This window comes from Mastigoproctus giganteus, chromosome 12, assembly GCF_048544385.1.
Source record: "Mastigoproctus giganteus isolate SK-2022 chromosome 12, ASM4854438v1, whole genome shotgun sequence".
Taxonomy (NCBI): Eukaryota; Metazoa; Arthropoda; class Arachnida; order Uropygi; family Thelyphonidae; genus Mastigoproctus; species Mastigoproctus giganteus.
In genome coordinates this window covers 9,809,029-9,824,026 of record NC_143586.1, presented here as the reverse complement: position 1 = coordinate 9,824,026, position 14,998 = coordinate 9,809,029, and the positions used below count along the sequence as shown (strand labels likewise).

General features: G+C 37.1%; 1 protein-coding gene across 1 annotated transcript in view; it reads left to right on the top strand.

Annotated features, from left to right (window-relative positions):
• LOC150076668 (aldehyde dehydrogenase family 16 member A1-like) overlaps positions 1-14,998 on the top strand; it is a 111,334-nt gene that overhangs the window by 80,223 nt on the left and 16,113 nt on the right. The window contains exons 10-11 of the mRNA XM_090386600.1: positions 5,075-5,242; positions 6,831-7,035. Coding sequence (XP_090242726.1) covers positions 5,075-5,242; positions 6,831-7,035 — 373 coding nt within the window. The remainder of the gene's footprint in view (positions 1-5,074; positions 5,243-6,830; positions 7,036-14,998) is intronic.

The following is a 14,998-nucleotide window of genomic DNA, read 5'->3' as shown; positions in this document are numbered from 1 at the left end:
TGGAATGAGCCGCAGCCTGGAAAATAAGATGCAGGATATTTCAGAGACTGCTGGGAATCATTGGGGTACAAGTAAACACATGGGTTGTGTTAGGGTAGCTAAGAAAAAGAACAGGTGCATGTATACTTGTGTGTACACCAATGCTAGGAGTTTAGTAAATAAATTTGATGAATTTGAGGTATTGCTCAAAACATCAAAGGCAGATATTGTGGGGATTTCAGAGACGTGGTGTCACACAGATATAAGAAATGCAGAACTGGAATTTGGGGAGTACAATGTCTACAGAAAGGATAGACAGGATAGGAAGGGAGGAGGGGTTATGCTATTAGTTAAAAAACACATAAAATCCAAGGAAGTGAAGCCAGTCGACATCGCTGGACAGTGCAGTGTCGAGTCAGTTTGGTGTGACATAAGCATTGGGAGATCAAAATTGAGAGTAGGAGTGTGCTATAGGCCTAATGACTCTGATGAGTATAATAAGAAACTGTTCGGAGAAATAGAGTGGGCCAGTAAATCAGAGAGTCTTATAATGGGGGATTTTAATTTCCCAGATATTGACTGGAATTTGGGGGCTGGTCACTCACACAGTAGCAAGGCTTTTGTGGATTTATTGGATGATTGTTTTCTACATCAGCATGTTCGGGAGGCAACTAGAGGGAGTAATACTCTTGATTTGATTATCAGTAGTGATTCTTCATGCATTAAGAATCTGCAGATAAATGAACCACTTGGTGGCAGTGATCACAGTGTTCTGAAGTGGGAGTTACTCAAAGAGGTAACTACCATTAGGGGTAAAGGGAAGGGGTATTGCTTTCGTAAAGGCGACTACAATGGACTGAGACAGTATTTAAATTCTATACAGTGGGATCAACTGATGATATTGCCAACAGCAAATTCAAAATGGGAAGCATTCAAAGAACTTATCGTGGAAGCTACTAGGCTTTACATACCAACTAAGAAATATTGTTCAAGGTTTAGGCCTAAATGGTTGTCAGATGAACTAATGAGGCATATGGCAGAGAAGAAAAATGCATGGGATACATACAAATTAACACGTGACATGGACGCCTATGATAGATACAAGTTGATCTGTAACCAAGTTACAAAGGAGGTTAGGCAGGCGAAGGCAGATTACGAGAGATCCTTGGCAAGGGATGCGAAGAAAAACAGCAAAGAGTTCTTTACTTATGTAAACTCTAGAAGGAAGGGGATGAATCAGATTGGTCCACTTGAGATCGATGGGTCAACTGTTGATGACCCTGCTCGGGTAGCTAACAAACTAAATGAATATTTTGCATCGACATTCACACATGAGGAGTTATTCAGCGAGGGGAATGCCAGAGGTGTATTCAACTCTAGCAGTAAGCTAGAGAATCTTGTAATAACTGAGAGCAAAGTGGAGGAGAAATTGTTGAAGATAAACACAAGAAAGGCACCTGGGGTGGATGGGATCTATCCAGTTATATTAAAGGAGGCAGCAAAGGAGGTAAGCAAACCCTTAGCCATAATTATGAGAGCTTCCTTGGACTCAGGGGAGGTACCCATTGACTGGAGATGTGCAAATGTGACCCCAATTCACAAAGGGGGATCAAAGGCTGACACAAGTAATTATAGACCTGTGAGTTTAACTTCTGTTCCCGGAAAATTAATGGAGGCACTGGTGAAAGAAGCACTGCAGGATCATCTAGACAAGACTTCAGTTATAGCTAGGACACAGCATGGTTTTGTTAAGGGGAAGTCTTGCCTGACCAATTTGATTGGATACTATGATGCAGTCACAAAAGAACTGGATGCAGGGAATAACTTTGATATTATATACTTGGATCTTAGAAAGGCTTTTGATACTGTTGCACATGGAAGACTGCTGCACAAATTGGAGCAGTGTGGCATTGGAGGCAAGTTGCTGCTATGGATAAAGGGGTGGTTGAGGGGGAGAAGACAGAGAGTGGTAATCAATGGACACTGCTCATCGTGGACTAATGTTATTAGTGGAGTCCCTCAGGGTTCAGTATTGGGGCCTTTATTGTTTTCTGTATTTATAAATGATATTGATGATGGTATATCAGGCTTAATGTCCAAGTTTGCAGACGATACGAAGGTTGGCAGGGTTGTCAAGGACACTACTGACACTATGCTGCTGCAACAGGATTTGGAAAGGTTGAGCAGATGGGCTTCGAGGTGGCAAATGAAGTTTAACATTGACAAATGTAAAGTACTACATATGGGAAACAGCAACCCCAGAGCAACGTATCAACTCTGTGGTACTACACTGACAGTGGTAGAGAATGAAAGGGACCTGGGGGTGGTGGTGCAGGCAGATATGAAGTTCTCTGAGCAGTGCAGACGAGCTGCAAGAGTAGCTCATGGTGTATTGTCAATGATATATAGGAATTTTTCTAGCAGGGATAAGGAGGTGATTATTCCCTTGTATAAGGCAATGGTCAGGCCACACCTAGAGTACTGTATACAGGCCTGGAGGCCTCATTTCAGGAAGGATGTAGAGCTGCTGGAACGAGTACTGAGAAGGGCAACTAGATTGGTGAATGGGACAAAGGGGTTCTCTTACGAAGAAAGGCTTAAGTTTTGCAAATTACAGTGTCTGGAAACTAGGCACCAGCGGGGTGATCTGATAGAGGTGTACAAAGCCTTGAATGGTTTGAGCATGCTCAATGCTGATGGGATTCTTCCTCTAGCTCAGAAAAATCACCTGAGAGGGCATAAATTCAAATTGAGGAAAGACAGATGTAGGATAGATGTGCGGAAATTTGCCTTTAGCCAGCGGGTGGTTGGTGGGTGGAACAGACTTCCATCCCTTGTCGTGGAAGTTGATAGCCTAAATAAGTTTAAGGCTCAGCTGGACAGGTATTTCGAACGAACAGAGGGGTGAAGTGGAAGTGGTTATTTTTATTTATTTATGTTACTTTTTTTTTTTTTTTTTTTTTTTGGCTGATGCTGCATAAGCTTGCTTTCTTGCATCAAATGCCTCTACTAATGCTAATGCTAATGCTAAACTTCCACAACAAGGGATGGAAGTCTGTTCCACCAACCAGCTACCCACTAGCTAAAGGCAAATTTCCGCAAATTGAGTAAAGACAGTTGTAGAATAGATGTGTGGCAGTTTTTTAGCAAGTGGGTATTTGATTGCTGGAACAGACTTCCATGTGTTGTTGTGGAAGTTGATAGCTTAAATAAATTTAAGGCTGAACCAGACAAACATTTGGAGTGACCGGATGGGTGAAATGGGAAGATTTATTTTTTTTGGTTGATTCTGTATAAGCTTGCTTTCTTGCATCATATACCTCTGCTAATGCAGAGGTATATGGTTGTCACAAAATCCATTACTTCTTTGTTTGAGATAAGTTTGTTTATTAGTTTGACTATTTGTGATGTATTTAGTAGCAAGATAAGGTTGGGAGAGACACATTGTATGAAGTAGTGAAAATTTTGTATATGGCATACACACATCAAGAATATAACCAGCTCCTTATCATAACCTGGCCGACAATGCCCCCCCCCACCACATACACACTACTTGGAATCTCTGTAGTCACTATCTGGCAGATTAGAAGAAATGAGATTATACGCTAGCTGATCTGGAAGTCTCCTAGAAAATTTCCAAAATTTTTGGTGTGTGGACTATCTAGCGGTTGTCCTGTGAATACCAATTTAGAGATGTAACCTCGAAATGTAAGGAAGATTGGATCTCACCATTATGCCCATCATAATCTCAAAAGACATCAATCATACTGCATGATGAAAAAGATGGGGGGGAGGTTGCCAGAGCTTTGCTCTGGGGACTAAACATGGGCTCTACCACTTCAAGCCTCCAGTAAGTAAAGTGGTGGTATTGCACCAATTTATGAGAGTCATCTGCCACCTAGTATTTCCTGGTGATGTAGAGGAGCGGCTTTCGTCCATGTAGTGTGGATGCCACTCCTTGATTCCTGCTTACATTGATTCACACCTGGGTGTTCACCTCCAGTATACTAGGTGCCATATTTCAGGATTTGCACATGGGGTTATACCCAATGTTACTAATAGTCCCACCATCCTGAAGGTGCAAGCAGAAGATTTGGTTGTCACAAAATGGTCAAACTTCACTAAAATTTTGTGTACTTGACTCAAGTGTCACCTGACTATCAGTTCCATCAGCATTTTAGACCTCCAGGTAGCAAGCCCAGCTTTTCATAATTGAGAGAAAGCCTCAAGGACCAACTCATTGTAAGTTCAGTAAACTCAGTAACTCATTGTAAACATGGTAAACTCATTATTGCATGAAAAATCCCAGAAAACAAAAAAATTAGAAATATTTTTGTTTTTAGAAATGTTAAAATCTTCCCCCCACCACCACCTCAGGTGGATGTAGTAGGATGTTTTAATTTGCAAACTGTTTTTCGCCATTCAAAACAGACACTGAAGAAGTGCAACTTATGGACAATACACAACCTAATCTCATGACCTTATTTTCTTTTTTGCTAATCTTATCAACCCACTTCACTATCTGTGGACATGAGAGAACTGTTAAAATTATTGAATATCTCAGTCCAAGTATTTGGGAAAGATATTTCCAGAGATATTGGGAATATATTTCTCAAAAATATACCTCTCACTCTTACTGTTCTTTCTGCGCATTGTTCGTGGAATAAAATTCATCAATTTCTGCCATCTTAATGATTTACCATTGACTCATTTCATACAAAATCTTTGATGTACCACCATTATTTCATTCAGAGCAGAGATGAAGTCTCAACAAGTTAAATATCATAATAGAGGGGAAAAGAATGTTTTGAAAAATATATTGTTTAACATTCAGATGTAAACTTGTCTGCCACAGCCAGGTTGCTAGAAGTGGCTAAGGTAGCTATAAGTATATATCTATTATGCTCCTATTTATATAGCCACCTTAATTATACATTTTTAAGTTTCATAAGATTTTAATGTAATAAGACAATTTTTTGTAATGTTTAAAGATTTGAGATGTAATTCACTGACAAGTGATTTAGCTTTATAATTAAAATATCTCTTACTTTTTTTTTTTTTTTATCTTTAATATAATATTTTTGTTTTACTTTAGTATAGATCATACATACAAGCTTTATTACGGGGGTGCACAAAAGAGGGCATCATCTAATTCATCAAGGCCTGTTTATAATTTTGATGGAAGTATTTTTGGTCATGTCACTGAAGCTAATCAGAAGGATGTTCGAAGTGCAGTAGAAATGGCACATATAGCCCAGCAGAGGTAGAATTCTGATGTTTTTATATTTAGAGTTTTAAACTGTCATTAACTAAACATATAAAGAAATCATTTTCATGTTACTTATAAAAGAATAATAATAATTTATAATTAGAAGTAAATTAAGTAAGGTAGCATAGTAAACCTGTATTTAGCAGCTATGAATTGTCTTAATAACTAATCAACCAAACAGAAGATGCACCTTTTTTTGTAAGGTGTGGACACATGGGATAGATTTCCATCCCAAAATTTAAAAGCTATAGCCTGGTTAATATATGTCATTAGTTTTTCTCATTAGTTTCTCTCCATTAGGAATGGAGAATAAATTACAATTGCTTTGTTATGGGAGATTTCATTCTGCCCTTTATGGTTTGAGCACCTGAGAGATAAAATTTTTAAGTTATCTAGATTATTGTTAACTATGTCTGCATTTTAGGGAAATTCTGGAACTGATCATTACCCACTAACAAGAACCCTAATGGGAAGTGATTGTGAAATGCTATAGTGGATGATGAGGATGAAGAATGAAACTTTAATTACAGGCAGCAGTTTCAAATTCAAGAAAGGGGACTATGACAGCTTAAGGTGTTACTTTATCATTATCAATTGAAAAGACAGTTAAGAGAGGATGAACATAGGAGGGTTATACAGTTATGGAAACCTTTAATTCATGTATATACCAAGAAAATATAGCAAGGAGAAGGTGATGAATTAGAAACTGGCTAGTTTGATGTAAGCGAAAAGGATGTTAGGGCAAACTAGCTGTAGATTGATGAAATGTTAATCTTTAATAGCATCACAGAAATGGTTAGGCCAGAAAAGGCAAAGTAAGAGAAATCATTGGCTAAGAGAACAAAGGAAGGGAAAAGAAGTCTTATATGTATGTAAAAACAAAGAAGAAAAGAACAAATAAGATTGGACCCTTTTATAATGCATATGAGAAAGTTATTTATAACCCAGCTGATGGATTGAATTATTGATCTTTACAGATGAAAGCCATGAGGTATTAGTGAACTTGAATATTAAAATCTACAAAATGGAAATTAGAGAGGATTGTTTACTAGTAAAACTTTATCCTGAAATCAAATAACAGCAATAAGGCAGATGATATGTATATATATATATATACTCAGTTATTTTGAGAGAAGTGCTGATGGAGTGCATCAAACTTATTAGAATTATAATGTTTAACAGTTTCTTTCTACATCTGAAATTTCCATGGTTTGAATAATATATTTTAGATATTTTGAGGAAATAATAACTTAAAAGTGGTCATAATCTGATGTAGTAGCTTTTTCCATAGTTTTCAGAGTTTTTGTTTGGTACTGAGTCATCAAAACACAATTTAAAACCACACTAAATTTTTAAAATATTCATTATTTTTAAATGAGTTGTCATTTGTTTTTGAATAGTGTATTTAGGTATATTTGTAACTGATCTTAATTATACTTATAATTATTGTTTACAATTAAATAACAAATTCTTTTGATAAATTAATTGAGTTGAATTAATGAGTTAACTGAAATTTGGCATTTTGAGTTGTATAAGGTTGTCAAGTCAAATCACACTTACTTTAACTTCATTTCTGTTTCAGCTGGCAGAAAAGAACAAGTTTCAATCGTAGCCAAATATTATATTACATTGCTGAAAATTTAACACTGAGAAGGAATGAATTTGTTCAGACCCTGTTAAAATTAACAGGAAAACCTCTAGATGATTGTGAACATGAAGTAGATAAATCAGTCTACCGTCTGTTTAACTGGGCTGCATTATGTGACAAGTATGGTGGATGTGTGAAGGTATTGTTTACTTATTTAATTTTAGCAGTACTTTACCCATTTCATTACAAAAAAAGTGATTTTACTCTGAAGGGTTATCAATAAAGTAACATCTCTTCACAAAGAAATCATAATCAATAATTACTGAACTAATACATAGTTTGTTAACAGTTTGATGGTGCACAATGAACTATTTCTAAGTCCTGAATCTAGACACATTTTTTAAGAAGAAATGTTTATATGAGAATGATTCCTTCAATTTTTTTTTACCAGTTAAGGAGTAATTTGGCTAAAAAGTTAAAAAGAATTATTTGGTTAAAATTATAAAAATAATTATTATTCAAATAAAGTAGGAGAACACTAAATAAATTTCATTTAACTGCATTAATGTGGATGGTAATTCTAGCAGTACTGTTTTCACAGTCATCACTGTATTAGTTTTGTTTTAAGTTCATTTTCATTCATAATGCCATAATTTTTTATTTATTCAGTGTATACTATGGCATTCATAATACCATAGTATGCCCTCTACTGTCACTTGCTCAGTAGAATCAGACATGTATTCATGTTTTAGTTAGGGATCCCTTATGGAATCCCTGTGGTGGCTTTAATTTTTTTTACTTGGAAATTTTAAATTAATCTAAAACTAATAACTATAAATTTCAATTAAATTAAATTAAAATTTACTCCAGAATGCTATACTCACAATCTTTTTCAACATACATTCTTAGTCGTTGTAACATTTATAATTAGTGTATTTAGGAATGTGAATTATATGTAATAATAATAGTTTAATTTATCCCAACTAATGAGAAAACTGAGAAGTTACAACAAATAGGAATGGAGAGTGTATAAGCCTAAGGCAGTGGTTTTCGAGCTTTTTTTTAATAAAGGCATCCCTAAGTAATTCATTTTAGTTTATGGCACCCTACTCAATTTTCTGCCTGTTAGATCCGATTCGCTCTGTGTATGTATATATACACCAATGAGCTAAAACATTATGACCACCTACATAATATGATGTTGATCCTCCACGTGCAGCCAAAACAGCTCATACCCAGCGAGGCATGGATGCTACAACATTTCTAAATGTGTCTTGTAGTATCTGGTACCAACACGTAACCAGCAGATCCTTTAACTCCTGTAAGGTCCGGGGTTGAGATGCCGCAGATTGGAGTTGCTGTTCCAACACAAACCACAGATGCTCGATGGCATTGATGTCTGGGGAATTTGGAGGCCAGGGCAATACCTGGAAGTCTTCCTCATGTTCAGTGAACCAGTCTTGAACAATCCGGGTGGTGTAGCATGGCGCGTTATCCTGCTGAAAGATGGTACTGCCAGAGGGAAAGACCGTTACCGTGAAAAGGTGTACCTGGTCAGCAGTGATGTTTAGATAGGTGCTAGATGTCAGAGTGCCCGGCACTCTGACGTCTGGATGACTGGACCCATGGTATCCCAGCAGAACATTGCCCAAAGCATAACACTGCCACCACTGGCTCGTTTTCATCCCATTGTGTATCCAGGTACCATCACTTCCCCAAGTAAATGATGCACACGTACCCAGCCATCAACATAGTGCAACAGAAAATGTGATTCATCAGACCAGACGACCTTCTTCCATTCACTCAAGGTCCAGTTTCGATGTTCGCGTGCCCATTGTAGGCACTGTCACTGGTGAACCCTAGTTATCATGGGCACTCGGAGCGCTGACCGGGCTAGCCGGGTGGGTAAAGTGCCTGCCTGGCAACCCAAAGGTCGCGGGTTCGATTCCCGCCTCGGGCTTGGATTAAAGTATTGCAAAAACCTTGGGAGGTGCATTATGGCCACAGAAGCCTATGCGAAAAAAAAAAAAAAAAAAAAAGCACTCGGAGCAGCCCGCGGCTATGCAGCCCCATTTTCAGCAGGATTCGATGTACTGTGTTGTGACACATTACTCCCGTCATCAACGTTCCAATTACCGGCTAGTTGCACCACAGTCACCTTTCTGTTGCCATGTACCATCTGGGAGAGCTTTCGCTCACCTCGAGCAGCGATGAGCCATGGTCATCTAACACCTTGCCGGTGGTTCATAGGTTTCCCCTCCTTGGACCACTTTTGGTAGGTACTAACCACAGCTGACCGTGAGCATCCCACCAGCCATGCCGTTTTTGGTATGCTCTGACGCAGTTGTATGGCCATTACAATTTGGCCTTTGTCAAACTCGCTTAAGTCCACTGCCTTTCCCATCTGAAGAACAAGAGTAACATTGATTAACGGAGCTCGGTATCAGGTGTTTTTTAAACTGTGTACCGACCTGCGCACGTGCCGTAGTTCACCTGCAGCTACTTCGATTTGCATAACAACTCACTGGTCGTAATGTTTTGGCTCATTGGTGTATATTTTCATATATATATATATATATATATATATCTAATATTAAAAGAATATGTTATGGGATAGTTATTACAATAATGTAACTATAAACAAAATTACAATTCATAATACAAATTATATATATATATATATATATATATATATATATATATATATATATATACACACACACACAGGCAGTCCTCGCTTTGCCCAGTTCCGATATGCACGAATTTCATTTACGACGGTTTAGTTAAATAACACTTGTCCCCAACAACACGGTTCAAATTTCAGTTACCACGGTATATTAACTCTGAGTAATTGCAGAAAGTAAAAACTTCACTGCTAGCTCTTCAGTCCACAAATTACTAAATAATAGATGCACATCGTGATCAGTGACCAATCAAGTCACTTCTTTCAAAGTCTGGTGGTCATCAGTGATTGGTCACTGCACATCTGTTATTCAGTTCAAGCACAGACATCAAAGCATGTGTAGTTGTATTGCCTCCTTGTCTCTCAGTGATAAACCCATGTGACATTTTATAAAAATGAATAATCGAAAGATGGAAATGGCCAACAAAGATGAAAGTGCAGCAAAGAAACAAAAAGTGATAATGCTGGAAGTGAAATTGAATGTTTTGAAAATGGCAACAGCAAAGCAACGATAGGACGAGACCTAAGTCTGCATGAAGCTACAGTATGAACCATATTGAAAATGTCCAATGAATATAAAAAACAAGGTAAAGTTGCTTAAACATCTTTTTAATTGCACTAGGAACAGAAAGCTGTTTATGGTTGAAATGGAACATTTACTTCTACTTTGGATTGAAGACTAATAAAAAAAAAAATTCTAATCAGTTTGGCTAGCATTCAGGCCAAAGCATTGAAAGAAAACGGTAATTACATGGAGACTGAAGAAGAACCTTTTTCTGCCAGTAAAGGCTGGTTTCATCATTTCAGAATTCAGCATGAACTGATTAATTTTAAGCTATTTGGTGAAGCTGCTAGTGCAGATAAGGATGCTGCTGTGAAATTTGCACCCAGATTCCAAGAATTAGTTAAGGCAGGTGGTTATGATAATCATCAAATATTTAATGTTCTTGTGACAGGTCTTTTTTGCAATGTAATCCCATCAAGAACTTATGCGATGAAAGACACAGGATCGCAAAGTGGCCTAAAAGAATTAAGGATAGATTAACTCTTTTATTAGGAGGCAACGCAGAGGGTGATTTTAAATTAAAACCCATGCTTATCTGTCGGTCTTAGAATCCCAGAGCATTAAAAAATCATAACAAAGCATCTCTACCAGTCATTTGGTGTGCAAATAAAAGGTCTTGGGTTACAATAACATTGTAACCCAAGACCTTTTAATGATTGTTTCAAGATTGGTTTCAATCATATTTTTGTCCAGCGGTAGAGAGATACTGTAGGCAAAATAATTTAACTTTTAAAGCACTACTACTGTTAAATAATGCTTCCGGTCACCCTGGATCTCTTGGGGACTTGAATGAAAAATGTCAAAACCTGCTTTTTACCGCCAAACACAACTTCATTAATCCAGCCAATGGACCAAGGAGTTATTTCAACTTTTAAAGCATATTATCTTACATGGACTTTCAGACAGGCTATTTACGCTACAACTGGAGATCATGCAATTTCTTTAGCTGAGTTTTGGAAGAAATATGACATAAAGCATGCATTTGAAAACATTCAAGCATCATGGCAGGAAGTAATATGTGTGCAGTATGGCAGAAACTTTTACCGCACTGTGCAAATAACTTTGCAGGATTCGAACTTAAATGAAGTTATAGAAGAAATATCTGACCGTGGGAATGTTGACACTGCCACCATTCGAGAGAGACTCTAGATATGTAGCCAGAGGAACTTAGTGAAGGCAAACTTATTGACGTAAATGAAGAAAGTGGTTGTGACGAAAAGGATGAAGATATATTCCAGAGGAAGTGATGCCGGCAAAAAACTTCACATTAAAGGAACTCTCGGAGATATTTCACTACATTGAAAGTGCAAAGGATAAAATGTTGGAAGCTAATCCAAACTTAGGAGTATGACAATTCGCCAAAACATAGAAAAGATGCTCACTTCTTATCATAAGTTATACGATGAGAAGAAGGCAAGCACTGCTCAAACTGCTCTTGATAAGTTTTTTACAAAGAAATAAAACACTTTAATTTTGAATTTTTCTAATGTTTTAATATTTTGAAGGCTAAATGTGCAAGGCATAATATGTTATGGGTTGAAATTAACTATATAATATTGGTCTAAATACACCATAGTTTATACCCATAAGTTTAACTACATAAGTAGTGTAAAGGCATCATTTTATTTCATCTCATATTGTGGCTACCTTCACAACAAGATACCAGGTATTGAACTACTTCGAAAAAACAACACTTCTCTAATAGAGAAGATTACTGTTATTTATTCTCAGTGGGCTAATGTTTTAAATTACAGTGTAATAAATAAATAAATATTAGTTTTACTCCTTTTTTTCATTTCCTTTTTCATTTTTTCATACATTTATAACTGACAGTAAGAGAGTTTTTAATGTTTTGACAAAAATTTTTAAAGGTCATGGAACAATCATAATTTTTCCCATTGATTATTAAGATCGCTTTGCACGGTTTCAGCTTGCACAGTCATTTTTACCGTCCTGCACTGTGCAATGTGAGGACTGCCTGTATATATAATAATTTTATTCTTTATATAGAGGTACTAAATAAACATCAATTATAGATCACTGCAAAATTAAAAAGATACTGTACACCTTTTTATAATGAAATAAATATATACATTTAAAAAAAAAATAAGTTTTAAGTAACTTAAACCAAAATTACGTGGCACTCCTGGAATGTTGTTGCGGCACCCTGGTTGAAAACCGCTGGCCTAGGGCTTTATGCAGATGTTCCCTAAGGCAAATAAAAATTATACAGTTTTATATATACAAACAAGGGGCTCACATCTGGTGAGTATGGACTTGGCAAACCCAGGGTCCTGAGCTGGATATCATCTTTCTTGGTGATTCCCTTCTACTTCTCTGTCTCTCTCTCTCTCTCTCTCTCTCTCAGGGTGATGCAGGAATTTTTTTTTTTGGCTAGTGCAGCATAAGCCTCAGGCTTCCTTGCACCATATGGCTAATAATAATAATACATTATTATACATAGATTGTCTTACATATGCTATTATATTCATTATTATTATTTAACATTATTGTATTTTAGCTGGTTATCATTAAGTGTTCGTTGAAAAGTCAATATTTATGTGAGGTGGAAGACTGTTCAATGTTTTTGCTCCTCAAAACTTGTACAATGATATCTTTGAGTTGGAGTCTTTCCTTAAAGTGTAGGTTCCATGATGATAAAAATTCCTCAAAACCATTGGGAAGCTTGATGTGTATAGAGAATTGTAAATGAAGATAGTCACAGATTTCACTAACAGCTGGTGAATATTAAGGAACTTAGCTTCATTATACCTTGTGGACACATTCAACTGAAGGCCCACACTTGAGCTGACACAATGATTTAAGATGGTATTAATCCTTTCCATATTCTCCTAGCATGTTCCCCATGAGAGAATACCATAGGCGAGATGTGGCTGAATAAGGATTAAAAAGACCTGCCTGGGGAGGATTGAGTTTACCCAGGCTACCGCACAGGCAAGTATCCCTGACAGTGATATGGTTTTGTTTCTGATGGTGAGTGTTTGTCCCAGATTAGTTTGCAGTTTGAGCCAGATTCCCAATAATTCTGCACTGTTGACCATTTCCAGATTTATTTTCCTTGTAACTTATTTTGAGGCACCTCCGTAGCCAGGTGGGCGGGAGCAGCAGTGCGTGGCACACGCTTCTTGATTAGACTGGGGTTCGAGCCCATGACCACCAAATACGGAGGATGCGGGAAGGTCAGGGAATGACCACAGCATATCCCCGGAGCAATATGGCCTTGGTTGCTAATGCGCCTAAAAACCAAACAACAAACAACAACTTATTTTGAAGTCAAAGTCTAGGAATTTGTTCTTCATCTCCTGAAGATAATGTATTTTGATTTCCTGGGATTGAGAATAAACTAATTTTTATTGAGCCATTCCTCTCAGGTATAGTGAGCCCCATAGTTGTTTTGACTTGAAGTAGGTCAGGATCTTTGTATGTTAATAGAATTGAGATATCATCAGCATACGTAGCCAGGTGGGCAGGAGCAGCAGTGCGTAACACTCGTTGATTAGACCAGGGTTCGAGCCCGTGACCACCAAATACAGAGGATGCGGAAAGGTCAGGGAATGACCGCCACATATCCATGGAGCAATATGGCCTTAGTTGCTAATGCTCCTAAAAACCAAATAACAACAACAACATCATCAGCATATGCAATGGGTGAGTCACAGGAAGCATGTGTAGAAACATTGATGAACAAAATAGTCCGAGGAGAGAACCCTGTGGGACTTCTGTAAAATTTATTGATGTTAGAAAAAGAATGGTTGATTTTAACAACAAAAGGATAATCAGATAAGTAATCACACAAGAGTTGGTTGATATTTCCTCTTAAATTTAGTTGGTCTAGTTTAGATAGAAGTAATTGATGATTGATGGAGTCAAAGTCTTTTGAAAAATCAAGGAACAAGGCCATCATATAGTAGCCTGCTTCAATGATCCTGGAACAGAAATCAGCAATTGCTAAGTCAGTAGATTTCTTTGGGTTATAGGCGTATTGTTGTAAATAAATTATTTGGTTACAGAGCAATGTTATTCTGTTGTAAAGAATATTTTAAGGTAATTTTGTGAAGGTTGAAATTAAGGCACTGGAAAAAGGCAGTTTTCTTGAGTTGATACAGAAATTTTACAAATTGAAAGGGAAGGTTAAAATTATGTTTTAATGGTTCCACTATTAAGATAAGTATAGTAGAGGTAACCCAATCAAAGCCAGGTGTGCCTCTTTCTTTCATCAGTCTCCCAGAAGTTTAGTATCTCTTGGTTGCTGACTGTAAAAGAATCTCTGATTACAGAGGAGAGGCCAGAGAGAGAGAGAGATGGGCATGATGATTGTGAAAGATTTGCCAGCCTTGAAAGAGCTTCTCCACAAAGACAAATATATCTGTCCTTGTAAGGCCTCCATAGCCAAATGGTCAGTAACACATGCTCTTTGAGTAGACCGGGGTTTAAGCCCCTAACTACTAAATATGGTCATTCTGCCAACTCGCCCTGGTCCATTTCCCTCAGCATGAATTGCTGTGACGGCTTCCATCCTGCAGTTGGTTGATAATGGCTGCAGTTTACCCTTTTTTTTTTTTTTTTTTTACCTGTCCTTGTTAACTCTCAGCTATGTTCTCTATGCTACACTTGATTAACTTCGTTAAAAACTATAAATAAAAAAAGTATATATACTTATATGTACATGTATAAAAAGTATTAAAATATATATGTATATAAGTTGTTTTTTTGTTTTTTGCCTCATATTATTTTATCTTACCTTTTGTTGGCTTCATAGGTTTCACAAGTGGATCCAGAAACATTGCTTTAGATTAGTAATTGCATTATGGAGAGTTTATTTACTGTTTGTAACCTATTTAACATAGTAAAGTAACTATATAAATTCAGTAGGCCCTGTCATTTGTGGGAGGT